General features: G+C 35.4%; 1 protein-coding gene across 1 annotated transcript in view; it reads left to right on the top strand.

The window, feature by feature from the left end:
* The window catches only part of NCKAP5 (NCK associated protein 5), a 729,314-nt gene that overhangs the window by 198,718 nt on the left and 509,149 nt on the right, over positions 1-21,447 (top strand). Inside the window, exon 3 of the mRNA XM_042948658.1 lies at positions 10,369-10,432. Within this exon, the coding sequence (XP_042804592.1) occupies positions 10,369-10,432 (64 nt within the window). The remainder of the gene's footprint in view (positions 1-10,368; positions 10,433-21,447) is intronic.

Raw genomic sequence — 21,447 nt, 5'->3', positions numbered from 1 at the left:
GCTTATAGACACATCATCCCATTCTCTGCCTCCATCACACATAGCATTCTTCCTGTGTGTCTATCTTCAAATCTGTCCCTTTAAGGACCCCAGTTATACTGGATTCGGGTCCTCTCTAATGACTTTATGTTAATTTGTCTACCTCCAAATAAGGTTACATTCTGAGTTACTGGGAGTCAGGACCTCTATAGAGGAGTTTTGGGGGACCTGTAACACGGTATGTAGACACAGAATGCCCTTTGATGGGAACAATTAAGCCTCCTCATCATTGTATCTTCTACTGAGCCTACCAAAGTGCCTCCAACATAGGAGGCGGCATAATATTGGTGGAATGAATTGATGGCATTACCAGTCTATCATAAAAGCCACCCTTTTGTTGAACAGCATTCACCTTGTGTGTCTAACTCATCCCAAAAATGACGGAAGGAGGTTTTAGGTGTAAACTAGGCTGTATCAGAGTCCACCAGGGCTTCCTGCATTACCTTTTTGCCTCTTAAGAACCTGTAAGCTTTATTATTCTGAGTCTAGACAGATGCCTTAAATCTAGTCACAGGTAGTATCTTAGGACCTTCATGAAAATGGAGACAGAATGTAATTTCAGGGCCATTGATAATTGAAAGCCATGGAAACAAAATTAATTGTCACATAAGGGCCATTGTTGGGCACATCGACAGTATGGAATGCTCCCTAGGAGATGGCTAGTACGTGTTTTCTTTTCCTTCGAATTCCCTTTATGTAGGAAACTACATACAGCCCATCACTTTTGAACGTTACCAAAATTGATGGAAGAAAATCAAACATTATTAATACAATTCTGTTGTTTACCAAGTTTTTCTTAATTGCCAGACATAATACACAGCTAGAATCGTGTCTTATTAGTGGAATTTTAATATTAAGGGAAGGAATATGGGGGAAGTGCATGAAAACATGGGGAATTCCAAGTTTCTTTAAAAAAACATGGAAATATAAGGAATCCTCAGTCTAAAATCTAGGTTTCTCAGAAGCGAAAATTAAGTTTAAGGAGTCAAGTGGCTCTTCAATGGTTCATAAAAGCTGTATCTCGAGAAAATGATTTTTGAGGTCCCTGAACTGACTTTCTGCTCAATAAATAAGTTACTGCAAAAGTTAAGACTAGAAATTCCCATTTAAACTTGGTGGAAGGATAGTTTTTTGCTCTAATACGTATTTCAGAAACACATTAGGTAGGGGAGCTTTGGGATTTCACTGTGCCCCAACAAAGAGAGGAGAAGATAATGGAGTTTCTTTAACTCAGTATTGCATTAAATAAATCAGTAGAGCCCTTTGTATCAAAAATGTTGTAATTAACATTTAATAACAATTAATGTGTATTACTCACAGTTCCAAATAAAAATAAAAAGGAGAAAACCCAGAAATACAAGTTCATTCTTTCATAGGTGTGTTTATTTATTAACAATATTATTTGGTACATCTAAAATGTGCAAAATGCTTCATATGTGATGATAGCGGTAGGGATTGTAGGTAGCTTGTGTGGTTACATTGGCACACTTCATTAAGCTCTGGGCATGGGACCAACCTCTGGTATCTGTATATGGGTGGAGGCAGCCTGTGATCTTGTCTCAAGTCAGTGAGGCCATCTTTGCTCTGAAGCATGATCCTTGATTCATTGACAGGTATGTGTGTTCCTTGGACACAGGAAGACCGTAAAGTCCCAGTCCTCTGGGTCTTAGAGCACAGTTGGGGAGAAAAAAAGGTAAGCAGGTGATTGCTGTAGGCAGCAGGAGTGACCCTCTAGATGAATCCATGAATCTGTAAATGAAAATGAACGTTCAGTTTGAGACCTCAATTTTGCGAATGGAGGAACATTCAGGGAAGAATGGTTTCAAGAACACTTACATGGTGCAGTATTTGGAATACTCGAAATTTTGAAAAAAAAATTGTAGAAGCTCCAGAAAGCTCGATAAGGAGGACCATGTGGATGAAGGACCATGTGCCTTCAGAAAGGCAGGTAGCTAAAATTAGGGTTTGTTTTTACTGATGATCTCTGTATTCCAGCACACCTCTTTAAAAAGTGTCTGTGTTAATTATTTTTGGGGGGAGAGAGGGGAATTCCTTAATCAGCACAGCATAACGTTATTAAGCTGCTCTCTCTCAGAGTCAGTGGGGTGTGCATGTTGGCCATGCTCTGTCCAGCTCTCTGTTAGTAATTACTGCACAAAATCGTATGAAGGTCACCAATTTAGAACATACACTCAACTTACTGACTTTTATACATTGTGGATGCTAATAAAATCCCTTAAAGTCGGTAATAAAAGTGTAAATTTTTGTGTTTCAAAGTGTTGGGGCCAACGTGGACATTATATATTGGAAAAAGTGCATAAAGAAGTTTGTTTCCTCTGTGTTGTATCTCTAGAAGTTTCTTGAAGTTTTTTTCGCCTTGAATATCTGAGTGGATGAGTAATTAAATGATCTGCTTTGGAAAGGCTAATTAATTTAACTGTTATGCAGGGACGGCTGCCACCGGTCTCCCCATCTGCCTGCTCGACAGGCACACCTGGCACTAGGCATTGTCATGCCTCTGATGCGGGTTACTCCCCAGGACGCTTCTGTGTGCAGAGAATGGTCCTAGGCCTCCTGGGGGAGCTGACCTGCTCTCCTTACAGACATACTAGGTCACTACCATGCTCTTGTTCTTAGGGCATGCTCACAAATGGGGAAGGCTGATGATTAATTGAAACCTTTCCCCAAGATTTTAAGTGTGGCTCTCTGCCCCAAGGTATAAATGACAGTAATCATCTTTCTAATTCCTTTTAGGCATTTGGTGGTATCTTTGCAGGGAAAAATGCCAGGCGTGGGGGAGGGGGTATTATTTGAAACAGAATTCTTGCCTGAGCATAGGTTTATATTGGGGGTTTGATTAGCATTTTTATTCTATTCTGCCAGAAATGGAGGTTCATAGTACTTGGAATTCAATGCGTTCCAGAAAAATTCTATTAGTGGTTTTCACGTTGATTGGCGTAAAAATGGTTTGGAAATGTGTTTCATCCTTAAAGACTGCAAAATTTTCTTGCATTATTTGTGACTCCTTCTCTAGCAGTAGAGATAATGGTAACAGGTGATAGTAGATACAGAGGCACAAGTTCTAACAAGTGAGATTTTAACTGAGTATGTATTCACTGCTGTTTGGCAGGTTTGGAAAAACATGCACGATGGCATTTAAATTTAAGAACAATGGCTTGATGGGCATGTTTTTCAGCCTATTTGAGCCTCAGTTTCCTCATGGAAGGTACATCAATAGTGCTCAAATTGTGAACCACAGGGCAGCAAGGGCCCTATGACCTTTTCAGGGATCTAGAAGTCAAGACGAATTTTATAAGAATACTAAAACGTTATTTTCCTTTTTTCATGGTCCTTCTGTCGTGGGCATATACTGTTTTGCCAGAGGCTACTCATCGTGTGTCATTGCAACATTCTGAATGTAGAAGGAGATAGGAGAATTCAGATGTAATTTTTATTAGCCAGATCGTAAAGACATTTGCAAATGTATAAAATAGTACCACTCTTACTAAGTTTTATTTTGTTATATTCGTAGTTAGGTGTTGTTTAAATTAACCTGTGATGGAATTATTCTTTCAAATAAATTAATATGTATTTTCAAGGTCTCATTTTAAAATGGAATATGGTAAATGTTGATAGATACAATCTACAGAAACAAAAGCTCTTTGGAGTCCATGGTAATTGTTTTCAAAAGTGTAAAGAGGCTCTGAATCCAAAAATTTTGAGAATTATTGCTTTATATCCCAGAGATGTTAATTATACCTATGTCATGGCATTGTTTGACTTTAAATGTTTCATGTAAAGTACTGAGGGTAGTGCTTTACATAGTAATTATTCACTAATGTTAGCTATTACTGTTGCCTTTTTAAATTGGGGATATGGTGGTACAATGCTTTGGAACAGAAGAGGAAGAATAAGTCACTCATGTGTCTCTGAAAGAAGTGACCTGAATAAAACCATGACCCAAAGGGGCAGTAAAGTCTAATACCATTGCATTAAAATGCCTTGAGGCATTTAGGGAATAGCAGCCAAAACATGTTACAGAGATTTTTAATAGTTAAAATATTTGTGGGAAAAACCTGCTTTCTCTATGTGACTTGTTGCTGAAAAGTATGAACTTTAAAAAACAACTTGATTTTAGAAATAGTAGAATGTGCCTTCCCATGTAAAGGAGGTTCAATTTCAATTTTTTGATAAAATTATCACCTCACTTTAGTGTTAAAATCCAGCTTTGAATATATTGTTCTTCTGTTGTGTTTATTACATTCTCGTGACACTGGTGTGCTTAGGTGTGCTGTCTATTAGACCCTGAGCTCTCTGAAAGTGGACTATATTTCCCAGGACCTACAACTGTGCCAAGCAGAGAGCGAATTCACATTATTTGCTGAATTAATCAGAATTTTCATCATCATTGGATTGTATGGTCACTTAGCAGAATATTCTGAGTAAATTAAGAGATTGATATGTATATCATATCATATATAACTGTTTATATATTTAAATAATTTGAGGGGTGCCTGGGTGGCTCACTTGGTTAAGTCTCCAACTCTTGATTGTGGCTCAGGTCATGATCTTACCCCTCGTCAGTCTCTGTGCTAACAGCATGGAACCTGCTCGGGATTCTCTGTCTCTCTGTCTCTCTCTGTCGCTCGCTCTCTCTCTCTCTGCCCTCTTCCTCTCATGTGCATGCACGTGCACTCTCTCTGTCTCTGTCTCTCTCTCTTGCAAAATAAATAAACTTTAAAAAATAAATAATTTGAAATACTGTGGAAAGTAGGAACTTAACCTAAGAACCAGAACTAACATGAAGTTAGGATATTTTGGGAGCTATTACAGGCTTCTTTAAATACCACAATGTCTTTGGGTTTATAAGATGCCAAAGAATTTTTTTTCTTTTTAAATACATATATGAGCATGTCTATCCTTTATTCCTTATATCTGTTTTTGTTATAGTTTATTATAATTTCTGATTATACTTTATTTTATTTCTTGTTACTCTTTATTTTTCTAGGAAAGTCAAGTAGAGATGACACAAATTGTCTGGCAGCTTCATCAAAACACAGATTATCTAATACACTGACAGCTGCCTTGATGTGCCTTTAGATCTGTACCTTTCAAATGCACTGTTTGTATGGAGTAGTTTGGGGCATTAAGACTGACAATGAGTAGATGTAATTCTTCACACTTAGGCTGTGTGCTCGTGCTGCTCTTCCTTCAGGGCATCCTCAGGGGGTTCCCATCTGCCTAGTGGAGAGCAGGGGCTGCTCACTGGTTTCATTCTCACCCATTCAGGGTGGGTGCTGGGCTGCCTTTAGAGTCGCAATAGAACATTGATTTGTCTCCAGACAGTCCTGTCTTCCGCACTCATGCAACAGATGGCTCAGCAGTGCCCTTCAGTTTGCCATCTCCACACATCACAAACCGAATATATTCTTTGCAAGCTGCTGTGTTTCCAACCATGCAGACCTTGCAGGTCTTTCCTGGATTTTACAAATGCCACCATCCTGTTGTCTTCATGGAGGACCGTCTTCCCATGGACTTAAATTGCATTCGTATTAGTGGTATTGTGAAGTTCCAAGGTTCACATAAATAATTTTGCTGTTGCCATTATTATCTTTAGTTAAAATTATCTGGGGCTATACTGACAGACTTCAGAAACCTGGTACTAATTCACCTTTTGGGTAAAAAATGGAATAAGTGAAATAGTTCTGTTTCATCTTTTTTGGAGAGAAAAATTCTCTTTGCATTTCTCTGAAAGAGAAGTGCTTGTGGTCTCTTTTGTTTCATTGTGTGTATATTCTTTATATCCTTCTTTTATCCCTATTCGGTAAAGAAGAATCCACAGCTCTCAATAAAAATATCCCTGGGCATTTGTTTTGCAATCATAAAGTCAATACCCCCTTCATAATGAGCTACTGGCTTTGCTACAAACACAAAACAAAACAGCAATGCATTGCAAAAGCACAGTTGTCTGTTTCCAGCAGATGAGCTAAGGTCCTCAAATAGGAGCAAGAGTGTATGTGTATGTGACTGTGTTTAATATGCCTTGGGTAGCATGCAAGTCAAGGATTCTTTCTTTATTTTTTAAACAAAGCTGTTTTTAAGAACGCTGAATTTGCATGAAAAAGATGCTGGTCCCATTTGGTTTCACACATATATTGGGACCTTGGGGGTTTAAAGATATGGTTTGCCAAGGGACTGCTGAACCCAAGGGCAAATGAGATGGCTGTAAAAAGGCAGACCCATTTATTTTTAATACTTTGACTAAGTTGATAATTTGAGCCCGGAAATGTGAATATATAGAAATGCTGAGAATTTCACCATAGATGCTTTCACCCATCAATGACTCTATCACTTCCTTAAATTTTATAAAGAATGAAAGCTCCTTCATATGAAAATAAAATATAATCCCTACTAAAAACAAAAACCCTGACAATACATGAAATACCAAAGATATGAAAGATTTGGGAGATAGAGAATTCTGAACCTCAAGAAAGTAATCATTGTTTGTTTGTTTTGTGGCCTTGACACTCTATTTTCAAAGGATATAGGGTTCATAAACTTACTACATTAAATAGGTCAAAATGGGGGTGCTTTGCTATAGTGGGACTTAGATGGCACTGTTCTTGTCCACCTACATCATAGAAAACCCTGAGCTGTTACTTGCAAGCCTTAGAGATTCATGCTCCATGACATTATGTGTATTGCATTTCCTGAATCAATGATTTAAACCAGTTACAGAGTATGGTCTTAAAGAGACAGTTGTATTTGCTGTTCCTGAGAATTCTGCTCACTCACTACCTAACGACTTTGAATCAGGGTCTCTCCCAAGTAACTAGACTTACCCAACTTTACAACTTTTAAGTAAAGAGGACTAGCTTGCAGGGCTCAGGTTGGGGATGGTCTTTTCTGTGACTCAGACTACATTGAGATTCTCCATGTTTGCGTCATGCATTTCCATATGCCTGTTGGAAATCGGGGCATCTGTATTCATGTGGTGGTAGGTCAGGCCTAAGCTGATGTTTCCAGGTTCTACATATTTTGCTGTTTCATTGAATTGAATGGCTAACATGCTGCTACTTCAAACGTGAGCCTTTCACATTGATTCACTCTCTGTTTATTAAATGACTAAAAATATACCATATGGGCAGAGTATAAAATTCATGGTGTATTAATAGTTTCCTTTTTAAAAACTATGTAATGGCTAAAACCACTAAATTTTTCTTACAAATGGCATTTTATAAGATTTGACATGCACCTATACTGTGTGACAATTCCTAATAGTGTTATAAAAGCAAACTCTTTTAAGAATAAAACAGTGATGTTCCTAACCTTTAAACTGTGTGAGAGCTCTTTCGTCATTTAGTAGGATGATTGTGCTAAGCTAGACTCTTGCTCTGTTTCTAAGAATGACTTCTTTATGCTAACCTGCTCTTGTAGAAAATTAACATGCTGTTATATATATTAAATCTTTCGCTGAAGATTCAGCAATGAAGAATAAGGATTGGAAAATTTTCCAGGAAATTTTCCAAACCGTTCTTCCATTTCTAATTCTATATATTCTAGATTAAGCTCTTGAAGCATGGTCCTGGGATGCTGAGTGTTTCCAAGACCCTTTCAAGAGATCTGGATCTGCAGAGTGTGCGAGGTGTGTGTGTGTGTGTGTGTGTGTGTGTGTGGTCTCCTTTAATTGTTCTGAGTTTATTTTTATAGTTTTCACTGTAGTAGTATGACAAATCTTTAGTAGATTTATTCCCTAAGTATTTTGTTTTGACCCTAGTACAAATATTTTTTAAAAATATTTATTCATTTATTTTGAGAGATGGCATGAGCAGGGGAAAGACAGAGAGAGAGGGAGAGAGAGAATCTCTCAAGCACAGAACCTGACTAGGGGCTCAGTCTCATGAACTGTGAGATCATGACCTGAGCTGAAATCAAGAGTTGGATACTCAACTGATTGAGCCACCCAGGTGCCCCATAAATGAAATTTTTAAAGTAAATGTTCCACTTGTTTGATGCTAGTATGTAAAAACACAATTGATTTTTGTGTATTCGCTTTTATCCTGTGACTTTGCCAAATTCACTTACTAGTTGTTAGGTTGTTTTGAAAATTCTATAGTATTTTCTACTTAGAAAACTGTCATCTGTGACTAGAGACAGTTTTTTACCTTTTCATTTTTTGACATTCACATCTTTTATTTTTCTGGCCTAATTGGCCTATCTTTGGACTTTATATAAATGGAATCATAAACTGTATACTTTTCTGTGTTTATTTCTTTCATATGCTTGTGGTATTCCATATAGTATTGTGGTTAGCCTTCTCAGTGCTTTCTGGCATCCCCATATATAATTATGTTGTAGTTTATCCATTCTGTTGTTAATGGGGTATGCATTTTGAGCTTAAGGTGATAACAAATAATGCATTTATGAACATGCTAGTACATGTCTTTTACTGAACATACATATGCATTTCTGTTGGGTTTATATCCCAGGGTGGAATTGCTCAATCCTAGAGTATAGGGTATGTTCTTCTCCAGTTTCTTTGTCTTTATATTTACCATGTGTTTATTTTTCATATTAAACCAGGAGTCAGTCATATTTTTCTTTTTCAGTTCTTTGTTCTTTTCATCTGATCATTAGGACTTGGGTCAGAGAACACATGTATAATCTCTGCCTTGCTTGCCTTCCAAAGAGAGGTGCATAACTTAATCTCTTCTGGGCTTCGTCCTCTTGACTTCGTTGCCCTCTCTCACAGGACCTATGCATGGGTCCTGCCCCAGGCTCCCAAAACTTTGTCCCCTCAGGAGTCTCCTGATTCTAGTTTTATTCCTTCTAATCTGTCTCTGTAGGCACTAATTCAAATAGAACTATCCCTACTAAAAAATGTACTCAACTGTAACCAGAGTAAAGCACATGCCTTGTTGGCACTTCAAAGACCCAAGCGGTTAGGATAGGAGACGTTCTCTCACTCAGCTGGGCATCCAGTTATTCCCTTGCTGTTTTTGCTGTTTGCAAATTGCCAGTCCTGTGATCCTGTGTAGGGGGAAGGTTGAGGGATGAAATATCACACAAGTGTTTTCATATCTTGATAGCAGTAGAAGGATTTCAGGGAAAATCCTTGCTAAAATTAAGATTGGAAGATTACTAGAATGTTCACTTGTCCCTACTTTGTCTATATACTGTTTTTTAAAAATTTATTATTATTTATTTATTTTTTATTTTTTATTTTTTTTAAGAATTGAAAAGCTATCCAAAATTCCTTACAAAGAATTCTTAAAATTTTAGTATTAATTTTTTTTGTAAATGAAATCAGGTACTAGATAAACCCCACTATAAAATAAAGAATGCTAAAAGGTTTTTAAATTTTACAAATTTTCTAGGCTCTGAACAATGATAAGCAAAATTTTTATTTAGGATTTGTGAAATTAAAAAACAAAACAAAACTAAACTGAAGTTTGATCCTAATACTGATACATACCAGCTGGGAGCTTGGTATGTTACTTAGCATGTCTGAGTCTCAGTTTCCAAATACATAAATTGGGATAATAAAGCCTATTATCGGATTGTTGTCAGACTCATGTAAGATCAGGTAAAATACTCAGCATGGTACATTGATGTAGCAAGTCTGTAAAGGATTTTCTATTATTATTTCAAGAATGATACAGATTTATATCTGTTTGCCTTTTAAAATTCACAATCAGGGGTGCCTGGGTGGCTCAGTTGGTTAAATGTCTGACTTCAGCTCAGGTCATGATCTCACGGTTCCTGGGTTTGAGCCCCGTGTTGGGCTCTGTGCTGACAGATCAGAGCCTGGAACCTGCTTTGGATTCTCTGTCTCCCTTTCTCTGTCCTTCTCCCTCTCTCTCTCTGTCTCTCTCTCTGTCTCTATCTCTGTCTCTCTGAAAAATAAGCAAAATTTAAAAACTAAATAAATAAAAACAATAAAATTCACAATCTGCATAAAGCAACAAAAGAAATAAAAATAAGTATATACAAGCAAAGTTGATACAGAAAGGACAACTGAAATGTTTTAGCCATGGAAAATTTTTATTTACAAATTACATATGTTAATGAACTTAAAGGGAAGCTTTTACGCAGCATTCAACATTTATTTGGCTTTTATAAAACCCAAGACAAAAAATCTCTGTCATGACACTCAATGAAAACAATGCACGAACTACTTCAAATATTTATAGAAAGTTTAGTTAAGGAAGTGAGCTAAACCGAGGAAGGAGTTCCTCTGGAGACCTCAAAAGAATGTTTCAAAGCCATGCCAGTGTACCTCTACCCTGAGAAGAATAGTCACCTAACCATGTGCTTTTGTTTCTCCAGGGAGAAGTTGGCCGTGGCCCGACTGCAGCGAGAAGTTGCCCAAAGAAGAAGTGAGGGGGCCATGGTAAGTGCTGGTTGCTTTCTCCTGATTCTGAACCTCCCTGCCAGAGGTTTCTGGCTTGAAAGGCATTTTGTGGCATTAAGGCTATCTAAGAAAAATATTTGCTTGCAGCAGACTTAATGATGTATTGGTAAATAATGTGTTCATAATGCAGTTTGGACAGTTGTGCCATTTACAGAGAATGACAGAGAGAGGGTGGGGGTGGGGAAGGAGGGAGACTGTATTAACTGAGAAAAAGAAATAAGTATTTGGACATGGAAGAGGATGTTCCAACTTTCAGAGGGTTATACGGCTTTATTTCCGGAAGACCCAGGCTTCCAGCTGTGAGCACAGTGTTGGCAAATGAGCAATCTTGGGTTTTCAGATAAGAACAGTTCGACATAATTTAAGCCTCTCAGTTCTTTGAACTTAGAAACAAGCAATCGAAAAGAACACTAGGATGTTTGCTAATGTGACTATCATCTGTCCTTTTCCTTCTGTGCGCCACAGTGGTATATTTCTCCCTGTCTTTTCCAGTGTGTGCTGTTCAGAGAACTGATGTTTCCTTGTGTTTTGAATTGTACTAAAAAATCAATATGTTGTTTTGGTCCATAGCAACTTCATTTTATAGACTCTCTTTGCCACAGTATCTGCCTGTGTGCCACTCTAACATCAGAGATGACTGTCTGGGGACCCAGAGTATGCACGTGTGTGGATTACCTGCTGTTGCTACCTCTAAGCAAAAACTAGAACAGCAGATTTTTTTTTTCTCACTTATGACAAAACAATGGCACAGGTGCAGTTTTTCAGCACAAGAATTATCTTTTATAAAAAAGAGAAGTGGTACATTTTTAGACCTTGCAGTCTGTGTCTGTTGGATTTTGAGTGCTACTTGACAATCCATCCACCGAAAAGAATAAGAAATTTGTAAAATCTGCTGGACTCTCCCTTCTGTCAGGGAAGGCAAAGGTCTGGAGCAAGAGGCGGAATGTTGAGTGGATTCTGGAATGGTGCAGTGGCCTTTGAGTGTGCTAAAATCCTTAAGTGATCAACTGTTTGCTCTTCTGGTGATCTTAATGCAAAGAGAATCTTGAATGTCCAAATGATAAGAAACAACTGCTCACAAGCATCTTTGCACAATGAAAAGGAAGTAAACTGGAGAAGGTGAAGGTTTAGTCAAATAGTAAACTGAGAATGTCCAGTCTGGACTTTGGGACTGGACTGTATTGGGAAATGTGTATGGGCTAGGCCATTCTGCAGTGTTTCAGTCTTTTGTTTCAGGCTAGCTCCTGTTGTACATGTCATCAGCTGTGTCCTAACTGAATGGGAAGAAGTGACAACTTTTCTAGCTCTCTGTTTTTTCATCTTCAAAATGAGGAGGTTGGGATTTTATGGTTCCATTAGCTTAGTGGATCATGTTACTGAGTATTTGTTTATGTAAAGTTTTTATGATGAGGAGCTTTTCCTGGTAATAGCTAAATGTTATTTAAGCTCATAAGAACATGCCTCTGAAGAATGTATCTTTCTGATTGCCAGTAAATGAACCTCAGTTGAAATAATCTCCGGCAGATAACTCACTAGTCTTTAAAAAGATAAAAGCCCCTTTTGAAATATTGTACAAGTAATTGTTCAGGGTAGAAAATACCCAGAAAACGCAGGGAGACAAAAAAATTACTCTCATTGCTCAGAAAACAACGTTGGAGATGTTTCTAGTATTTTATTACTCATATTTTAATTATGGTAATGAAAAATCACACTTGGGGCGCCTGGGTGGCTCAGTCGGTTAAGTGTCTGACTTCGGCTCAGGTCATGATCTCACAGTTCTTGGGTTCGTGCCCCATGTCAGGCTCTGTGCTGACAGCTTAGAGCCTGGAGCCTGCTTCAGATTCTGTGTCTCCCTCTCTCTCTGCCCCTCCCCGGCTCACACTCTGTCTGTCTGTCTCTCTCTCTCTCAAAAATAAATAAACATTAAAAATAAAAAAAAAAATTTAAAAAGAAAAATAACACTTATGTGTTGACTGATTTAACACATATTTATTGAGCACTTATTATGTGCCCAGCACTGTTCTAGGCACTGGGGAAACATCAGTGGAAGAAAAAAACAGGCAAAAATCTGAGAGCTTACATTCTAGGGTTTGTGGAGACAGACATTGAATGTATTTAGAGTGATAGATGGTGGAAGCAGCTATGAGAAAATAAGATGAGGGTAGGAAAGATTGGGAGTTCTAGGAAATCACTATTTTAAATAAAGTTTATAGTAGTGAAGTTAGTTACTACTGAAAAGTTAGTAACTGAGCAAAACTTGAAGGAGACAAAGGAGTGAATGATGGTACTATCTGGGGGAGGATCATTTTATGTTGGGAGATGAACAGGTGCAAAGACTTGGGGTGCCTGAGGAAGAACACGGAGACAGACTATCTGGAGAGGAGTGAGGGAGAGAGTGAATAGTAGAAATAAAGTCAGAGCTGTGTTTGGGGATAGAATGGTAAGTCATCAGGGTCCCCAGGGTTCTCTGGCTGATGGTCTGAGTGATAGGAGCCATTGGAAGGCTTTGTGTGATGCAGTGACATGATGTGATTTACTACTATTCATATCACTGTTTCCCCCCACTCACCTTCTATGATTTATCGCAATCTTAGAGACACCATAAGCCCTGATTTTCATTAGTGTCCTTTATTTTGTTTCTTTTCCCTTTTTCTCAAGGTTTTTCTCCTCTTAAGTCTGGTTTTCTACTTAATTACATGCTTCAGCTTTTCTCCTCGTAGGATTCATTTATTTCTGAAGTCCTGATTCTTTCAGTATCTGACAGCTCTTAAAATCAGGCACTTCTATTCATCCTCTAAATTTAACTCTTGCTGTTACAAGCCCAGAACTTTGTCATGTCTACAGCAAAAGCAGAAGGCAGTTCATCACAACCACATCACTTTATTTAAAGACTACTATTTACAGTATTCTGTATTTTTATCCACACGAAAGGAAAAATGGTATGGAAAAGTTTAGTAAGTATTTTGAAAAAAAAAAACATATAATTGAGTCAGCTCTTTCTTTTAAATCATCAATGAACTTGTTATAATCAAAGTCTTTAATGCAAAGCATGCCCTTTTAAAAATTTGACTTTATGCAATACATTTCTTTACTTAGAAATTTTAAGATAGTACTCAAGGCACCATTTTTGAGAAACTTATTGTATTATTTTAGCTCACCTATTGTTTTTGAATAATTTTGGACTTAGAAGAAAGTTTCACATCTGTATCCCCTTGATCTGGAGTTATAATGTTAGTGTCTTACAGAACCATGGTATAATTATCAAAACTAAGAAATTCCTGTTGGCATGTTGCTATTAACCAAACTTCATATTTTATTAGAATTTCACCAGTTTTTCCAATAATTTCCATTTTATGATCTAGGATTCAATCCAGAGTACCACACTGTATGTAGAGAGATTGCTTTTTTTTTTTTTTTTTTTAATGTTTATTTTTAAGAGAGAGAGAGAGAGAGAGAGGAGGGGAAGCACAACAGAAGGAGACAGAATCCAAAGCAGGCTCCAGGCTCTGAGCACAGAGCCCAACGCTGGGTTCAAACTCACAGACAGTGAGATCATGACCTGAACTGAAGTAGGAGACTTAACCCACTGACATACCAAGGTGCCCCTAGAGAGACTGCTTTGTAATGGCTGGTTGATACATATGTGGAAGTAAGAAGATCATGAGCTTGCCAGTAGTTGCCTATGTACGTTACCAGGTTTTATCAATTCTGCCTGCTCTTTTGTTCTGTTAACCCAAGTATTTATTTGGGTGAGCCTTCTTCCAGCAATTAGATATTTCATACTTGTTTCCTTTGCTCTTAACTCTTTCATGGAATAACTATCACTATTGTTTTGATACTTACTTTTCATTATTTTTCACAGACTGCTCTAAGACCTTGCTTTTCTTCATTCAAGGAGATTCTGTTTCAGCGTCTACTCCCTAACACTGGCTCAGTTTGCGTAAAATCTATTCTGTCTTTAAGACTTTAATGTCATCTTAAATTTTATTATATGTAGAAAGACCTATTTCACCCCCAAAGTGTACAGATACTCATTATCATTATCTTTTGGAAAGTATATATATTTTTTGCCATAAATCTTTTCATCTTCTGTGGAATTAATTTGGTGTGAGGCAGAGATGAAAAGACATATTTTCCCAAATTGATATTAATTTCCCAACATCATTTATTAAACAGTCTAACCTTTGCTGTCATCTTCACCATATTCCAAATACCCCTATCAATCTACATGAACTCCTGGACTGGTTGTACTTTTTCATTAACGATTGTTGATTCTTACACTATTGTAAATTGTTTTATTTACTAGAAATTGATAGTTTACTTAATACTTTGTAGGCCAGATTCCTTCTAATCATATTTTTTTCTCCAAACTTACAAAGACAATTTTATTTGTGAATGACAATAAGAGTTTGAGTTAAAAAAATATGTATTTACATTAAAAATAATGTTTTTATTTATATTTATAGCACAATAAATTACCACAGAGAGACCATTTCAAAAATGACATGAACAATGGCTTAAGTATATTTGCTATTTTCTTAAATTTAAGTTAAAAAAAGTTTTCGAAGGGTATCATTTCTGCCACTCTTCATCTTTGTTTTGTATCAGAGATATTATTTACAAAGAATGCTATTATTCTACTGAACACAATTTTTGAAATGCTTGGGCTAATTATGCCAAATCTTAGATTCTGTATAGATCCTTTTCATCTCATTGAGTAATTTCTACTTGGGAAAAAGAAAAATATCAATTCTTGATTTCTCATCTCAAGGCACTAAGGACACAAAGAAAGTCCATTTACTTTGTTGTTAAGATTCCATTTTATCCTGCATGTAGATACTCAGACACTGCCAGGATGGACATGGAGCCATAGTCCCTAAGAATATCAGTTCTCGTTAGTAGTTTTCTTGGGATCAGGATTTGGTTTTGATGTAATTAGAAGTTTGTTGTTTGCAATAGTCCAGTAGGTCATACATCTGATTTTCTATCTAATTGTAGTCAAAGAAGGGGGTTAAGATGTGACCAAGGCAAATTGTTTCCTTTTACCTTTTTTTGGGATACAATTAACATACTATATTAGCTTCAGGAGCACAACACATGATTTGATATAGGTGTATACATAGTGAAATGATTACCACAGTAAGTCTATGGACACCTGGATGACTCAGTTGGTTAAGCATCAAACTCTTGGTTTTGGCTCAGGTAATGATCTCATGGTGGTAAGATCAAGCCCTACATTGGGTGCTGTGCCGGACATGAAACCTGCTTAAGATTCTCTCTCTCCTCTCTCTGCCCCTCCATGCACATTAAAAAAAAAAAAAAAAAAAGTCTAGGTAACATCTATCACCATACTTAATTTGTTTCTGATGAGAACTTTTACTCATACTTAATTTTTTTTTGATGAGAACTTTTTTTGATGAGAAGATTTATTCTCAGTAACTTTCAAATTTGAAAATACAGCAGTATTATAACTATAGTTACCAAGCTATATGTTATGTTCTCAGGAACTACTTATTTTGTAACTGGAAATTTGTACCTTTTTACCACCTTCATTCACTTCATGCCCCAACCCCCACGCCTATGGCATTCACTAATCTGTTCTCTGCATGTATAATTTGTTTTTGTTTAAGATTTCACAAATCAGTAAGATCATATGGCATTTGTCTTTCTCAGACTTATTTCAAGGTCCATCCACATTGCCATAAATCTTTTCAATGCTCTCAAGGTCCATCCACATTGTTGCAAATGCAGAAGGCAAGATTAATTTATTTTTATGGCCGAGTTCTTTCTCCATTCATGTTGTTGGACACTTAGGTTGTTTGTATGTCTTGGCTGTTGTAAATAATGCTGCAGTGAAATGGGAGTACAGATAGCTCTTCAAGACTGATTTTATTTCCTTTGATAAATACCCAGAAATGGAGTTGCTGGATCATATGTTATTTCTTTTGTTTAATTTTTGAGGAATCTCCATACTGTTTTCCATAGTAGCTGCACCAATTTATATTCCTACCAATATTGCACAAGGGTTTTCTTTTCTCCACATCCTTGGCAACACTTTTTTTTTTTTTTGTCTTGTGTGCAATGGTCATTCTAATACTATTGTGTTATTGTGAGGTTATATCTCATTGTGGTTTTGATTTGTATTTCCTGGATAATTGGTATTATTGGAGCACTTTTTAACGTGCCTGTTGGCTATCTTTATATCTTCTTTGGAAAAATACCTATTCAGATTCTCTGCCTATTTTGTAATTAGATTGTTATTGAGTTTTATGAGTTCTGTATATATTTTGGATATTAATCTTTTAATGGATATATAATTTGCAAGTATTTCCTCTTCATTTTGTAGGTGGTTTCCTTTGCAGAAGGTTTTTAGTTTGATATCATCCTGTTTGTTTTATTTTTGCCTTTGCTGCCTTTGCTTTTGGTGTCATATCCAAAAAATTATTGCCAAGAATGTTATGGAGCTTACCCCTATTCTTTCTTCTGGTATTATGATTTCAGGTATTTCATTCAAGTATTTACCCCATTTGAAGTTGATTTTTATGTGTGGTCTAAGATAGTGGTCCAGTTTCATTCTTTTGCATGTGACTGTCCAGTTTTTCCAGCACCATTTATTGAAGAGACTGTCATATATATTTTTTACTCCTTTGTTGTAAACAAAGGATTAATTGACCAAATATTCATGCATTTATTTCTGGACTCTTTATTCTGTTTCATTGATCTCTATGTCTGTTTTTATATCAATATCATACTGTTTTGATTATTAAAACTTTGTAATATAATTCTTCTTTCTCAAGATTGCTTTGGCTATTCTGGGTCATTTGTGATTCCATCATAATCTTAAAATTGTCTATTTAGCTTTAAATTTCCTATTTCTATGAGAAATACCATTGGGATTTTAATAGGGATTGTATTCAATCTATGGATTGCTTGGGTAGTATGGACATTTTAATAATATTCTTTCAGTCATTGAGCACAGACTATCTTTTCATTTGTTTGTGTCACCTTTAGTTTCTTTCATGAATGTCTTACAGTTTTCAGCATATCAATCTTTTATCTACTTGGTTAAATTGATTCATAAGTATTTTATTCTTTTTGGTGCACTTGTAAATGTTGTTGTTTTTTTTTTTTAATTTCTCCTTCTGATCACTATTAGTATATGGAAGTTCAACTGATTTTTGAAAAATTGTGTTTTTAACAGTTTGAAAAGCTTGGACTTGTCTCATTGTGTAAATAGGTTGATGTAGAAAGTAGTCAGTATTGTTGACTTCTAAGTATCATCCAAAGAAGAGGAACACTGGGGACAAAACATCGTTCACAGTGTTTATCACTTGCTCAAATATATCCACAATATATACCTGGAGAAAGAGCAGAAATTTATAATTTCCTTATAAAAGCCAACTTAAAAAATCATTTCTATCTACTTGGCTTTTAATTTATGAACATTTGAGAATGGTAGGTTCTAAACTTCAGGACATGTTTCTGTAAATGTGCTGAAGTTTGGAAATAGGCCCTACATATTATTTTGTTCATTTGTTTATTCAACATAGTATCAGCAGAGAATAGAATGAGGTCCTTGCTTTTATGAAATGTAAAATATAAAATACTTATACAAATACATCAGTGTCCTAGTTTTCATGATCCCTTTTTAGTCAGTAGTATTAGAAATCATTAATAGACAGAAATTTTTGAGTAAATCTGAAAATGAAAATATAATATTTTAAGTAACTCATTTTTAAACAAATTATAAGGAACCTTAAAAATATTTAAACTCACTGACAATGGAACCACTAATTTTGAGATGCAATCAAATTAAAATTTAAAGTGAAATGTATAGCTTTAAATTAAATGCACAAAATAGGCAAAAAATAGATTTAAAATTAATCATCCAGTCAAATAGTAATGAAGAATTTAAAAAAACCTAAATAATGAAGAAAGAAATAATGAAATTAAAACCAATGAATTACAAAGTGAAGAAATATCATAAAATTGTCAGCAATTACTAACTTATCAATTTATGCATAAGAATGATAAGGCACTTGGATCATGTGAACTTTGGGTATTTGAGATGAAGAGTTATTAATGTTTAGGTATACTCTGGCTACTATGGTTGTATATTTAAAAAAGAGTCCTTATTGTCTAGAGATACATGCAGTAATATTTACCAGTAAAATTCCTAGGTTTGTCCAGGTTTCTGATGTCTAGGTTTACTTCCAAATATACTGGACAAAGGAATTAGGTGATTTAGAGGAATCAAAATTGGCCATATTTGGTAACTATAGATGCTGAGTATTTTTTGTACTTTTCTTCTTACTTTTATGAATGTTTAAAAATTGTTTTGTGTTAAAAGTTTTTAAAAATCTGCCCCCTAAAAAGCTGCGAGGTTTTGATGATTTTACAGAGTTCAACCAAACCTTTAGTGAAAGAAATGCTGTTTTATACAAATTGGTGCTGAAAAAAGAAACTGAGAGACATATCCCAACTCACTGTTTAAAAATAAACTTTCTTTTTTACTTTACAACATTTAAATATTTACAAAAAAATTTCACAGATAGTGCAGAGTGTTCCCATATGTCCCATACAGTTTCTCCAATTATTAACATCTTATCTTATTGTGTTACAATTGTCACAATTAATGAATATGGATACATTATTGTTAACTAAAGTCTATGCTTTATTCAGATTTTCATAGTTTTACTGAATGTCCCTTTTTCTTTTTCAGAATCTTATATAGAATACGGATTTCATTCAGATTCACCTCATTATGCATGTCTCCCAAAATTCTTGGTGGTGACAGATTCTCATACTTTCCTTGCCTTTCATGACCTTGGCAGTTTCAAATATTGGTTAGTGAATTTTAGGGATTTATCTCATTGAGATTTGTCTGATGTTTTTTTCATGATTAGATGGGTATATATTTTTAAATGTAGATATCAAATTAAAGTGTTATTTTCATCATTTCATGTGAGGCTTGGATATTATCAATATAATTATGACTGTTGAAGTATACCTGGATCACCTGACTGAGGTGGTGTTTGTCAGGTTCCCTCCGGAAAGGTACTCTCCACGCCCTTCCATACTGTACTCTCTGGAAGGAAGTCACTGTGCATAGCCCATTATTAAGGGTTGGAGAGTTGTGTTCCACCTCCTTGAGGGTGGAGTATCTACCTAAATTAGTTTGGATTCTTCTGCTTGAGATATTTGTCTCTTCCTCCTATTTATTTTCAATCATTTTTTTTTTACATTATGAATGCATTGATGTTTATATTTAAGATTATCAACCAGTATAAAATCTTTTTTTGCTCAAATTGTTCTAGCTTGGGCCATTAGCAGTCACTTTAGTTGGCTCCTGTGTCCCATTGATATACTACCATTACTGTTTTTGTTGGTTTGTTATTTCCTTGTATCTCTTTTTTTTCTGTCTAGTTTATTGAGATATAATTGACATACAACATTGTATAAGTTTGGGGTATACAGCATAGTGACTTGGCTTAACCTTTACTGTAAAATGATGACCACAGTAAGTTCAGCTAACATCCATCATTACATGCAGATATTATAAATATATTTTTCTTTGTGATTAAAACTCTTAGAATCTACTCTTAATGACTTTCATCTATCATAGAGCAGTGGTCACTACAGTTCTCATGTTACACATGATTTCTCTAGCACTTATTTATCTTATAACTGGAAGTTTGTACCTTTTGACCACTTTCATCCAATTGTACCTTTGCCCCCATAATCACAAATCTCATCTTTAATTCAATGAGTTCTTTTTTTAAATTTCAATTCCACATATAAGTGAGATCATATAGTATTTATCTTTCTTTGTTGGACTTAACTTTAATTAGTGTAATGCTCTCAAGGTCCATCCATGTTGCCACAAGTGGTGGGATTTCCTCAATTTTAATAAATTAATATTATTCCATCCTCTATATATCTCTATATATAGGCATATATAGTTATAGTTTTATAGAGATATATATATAATTCTATATAGATACAATTCTATATAGATATATGTTCTATCTCTGTATAGAATATATCTATATAGAATATAGAGAATATTTTCTGTATTCTCTATTTATATTCTCTCTATATATATACCATATATATTCTATATAGATATAGCTATATAAAATTATATCTATCTATATAGAATTATATCTATTATGGAATATGATACATATTCTATATCTATATTCTCACTCCTATCTATATTTATTTAATTATATCTATATAGAATTATATGTATATATTCTCTATATAGTCTCTCTCCATATACATATGCCTCAGTTTCTTTATCAATTCATCCATCACTGATGGACACTTAAGTTGTTTCTATGTCTTAGCTCCTGTCATAGTTTCTGCTATGGACATGGAAGTACAGACACCTATTTGACATAATGATTTCATTTCCTTTGTACATATTCCCAGAAGTGGAATTGCTGGATCATATGATAGTTGTATTTTTAATTTTTGGAGGAAACCCAATACTGTTTTTCATAGTGGCCACACCAGTTTATAATCCCACCAAGAGTACCTGAGATTTCCCTTTCCTCCACACCCTTCACCAGCATTGTTGTCTTTTGTCTTTTGTCTTTTGTCTTTTTGATGCTAGCCATTCTAACAGGCATGAGGTGGGATCTTACTGTTTTCATGTGCATATCCCTAATGATTGGTGATGTTGAGCATCTTGTCATGTACCTGTTGAACATTTATATTATTTTCTTTGACAAAATATTCAGGTCCCTTGCTTATTCTTTAAATTTATTTTTACTACTACGACTACTATTGCTGTTGAGTTATAAGAGTTCCCTGTATATGTCGGATACTAACCCCTTATCATATATATGGTTTGCAAATATTTTTAATCATTACATATTGCCTTTTCATTTTGTTGATTGTTTCTTTTGCTATGCAGAAAGTTTTTAGTTTATTGTATTCACTTGTTAATTTTTTTTTTTTTTATTTTGTTGTTTGTGCTTTAGGTG

This window comes from Panthera leo, chromosome C1, assembly GCF_018350215.1.
Source record: "Panthera leo isolate Ple1 chromosome C1, P.leo_Ple1_pat1.1, whole genome shotgun sequence".
Taxonomy (NCBI): Eukaryota; Metazoa; Chordata; class Mammalia; order Carnivora; family Felidae; genus Panthera; species Panthera leo.
Note: the sequence above shows the minus strand (reverse complement) of the source record. Positions and strands in the feature narration are given on the sequence as shown.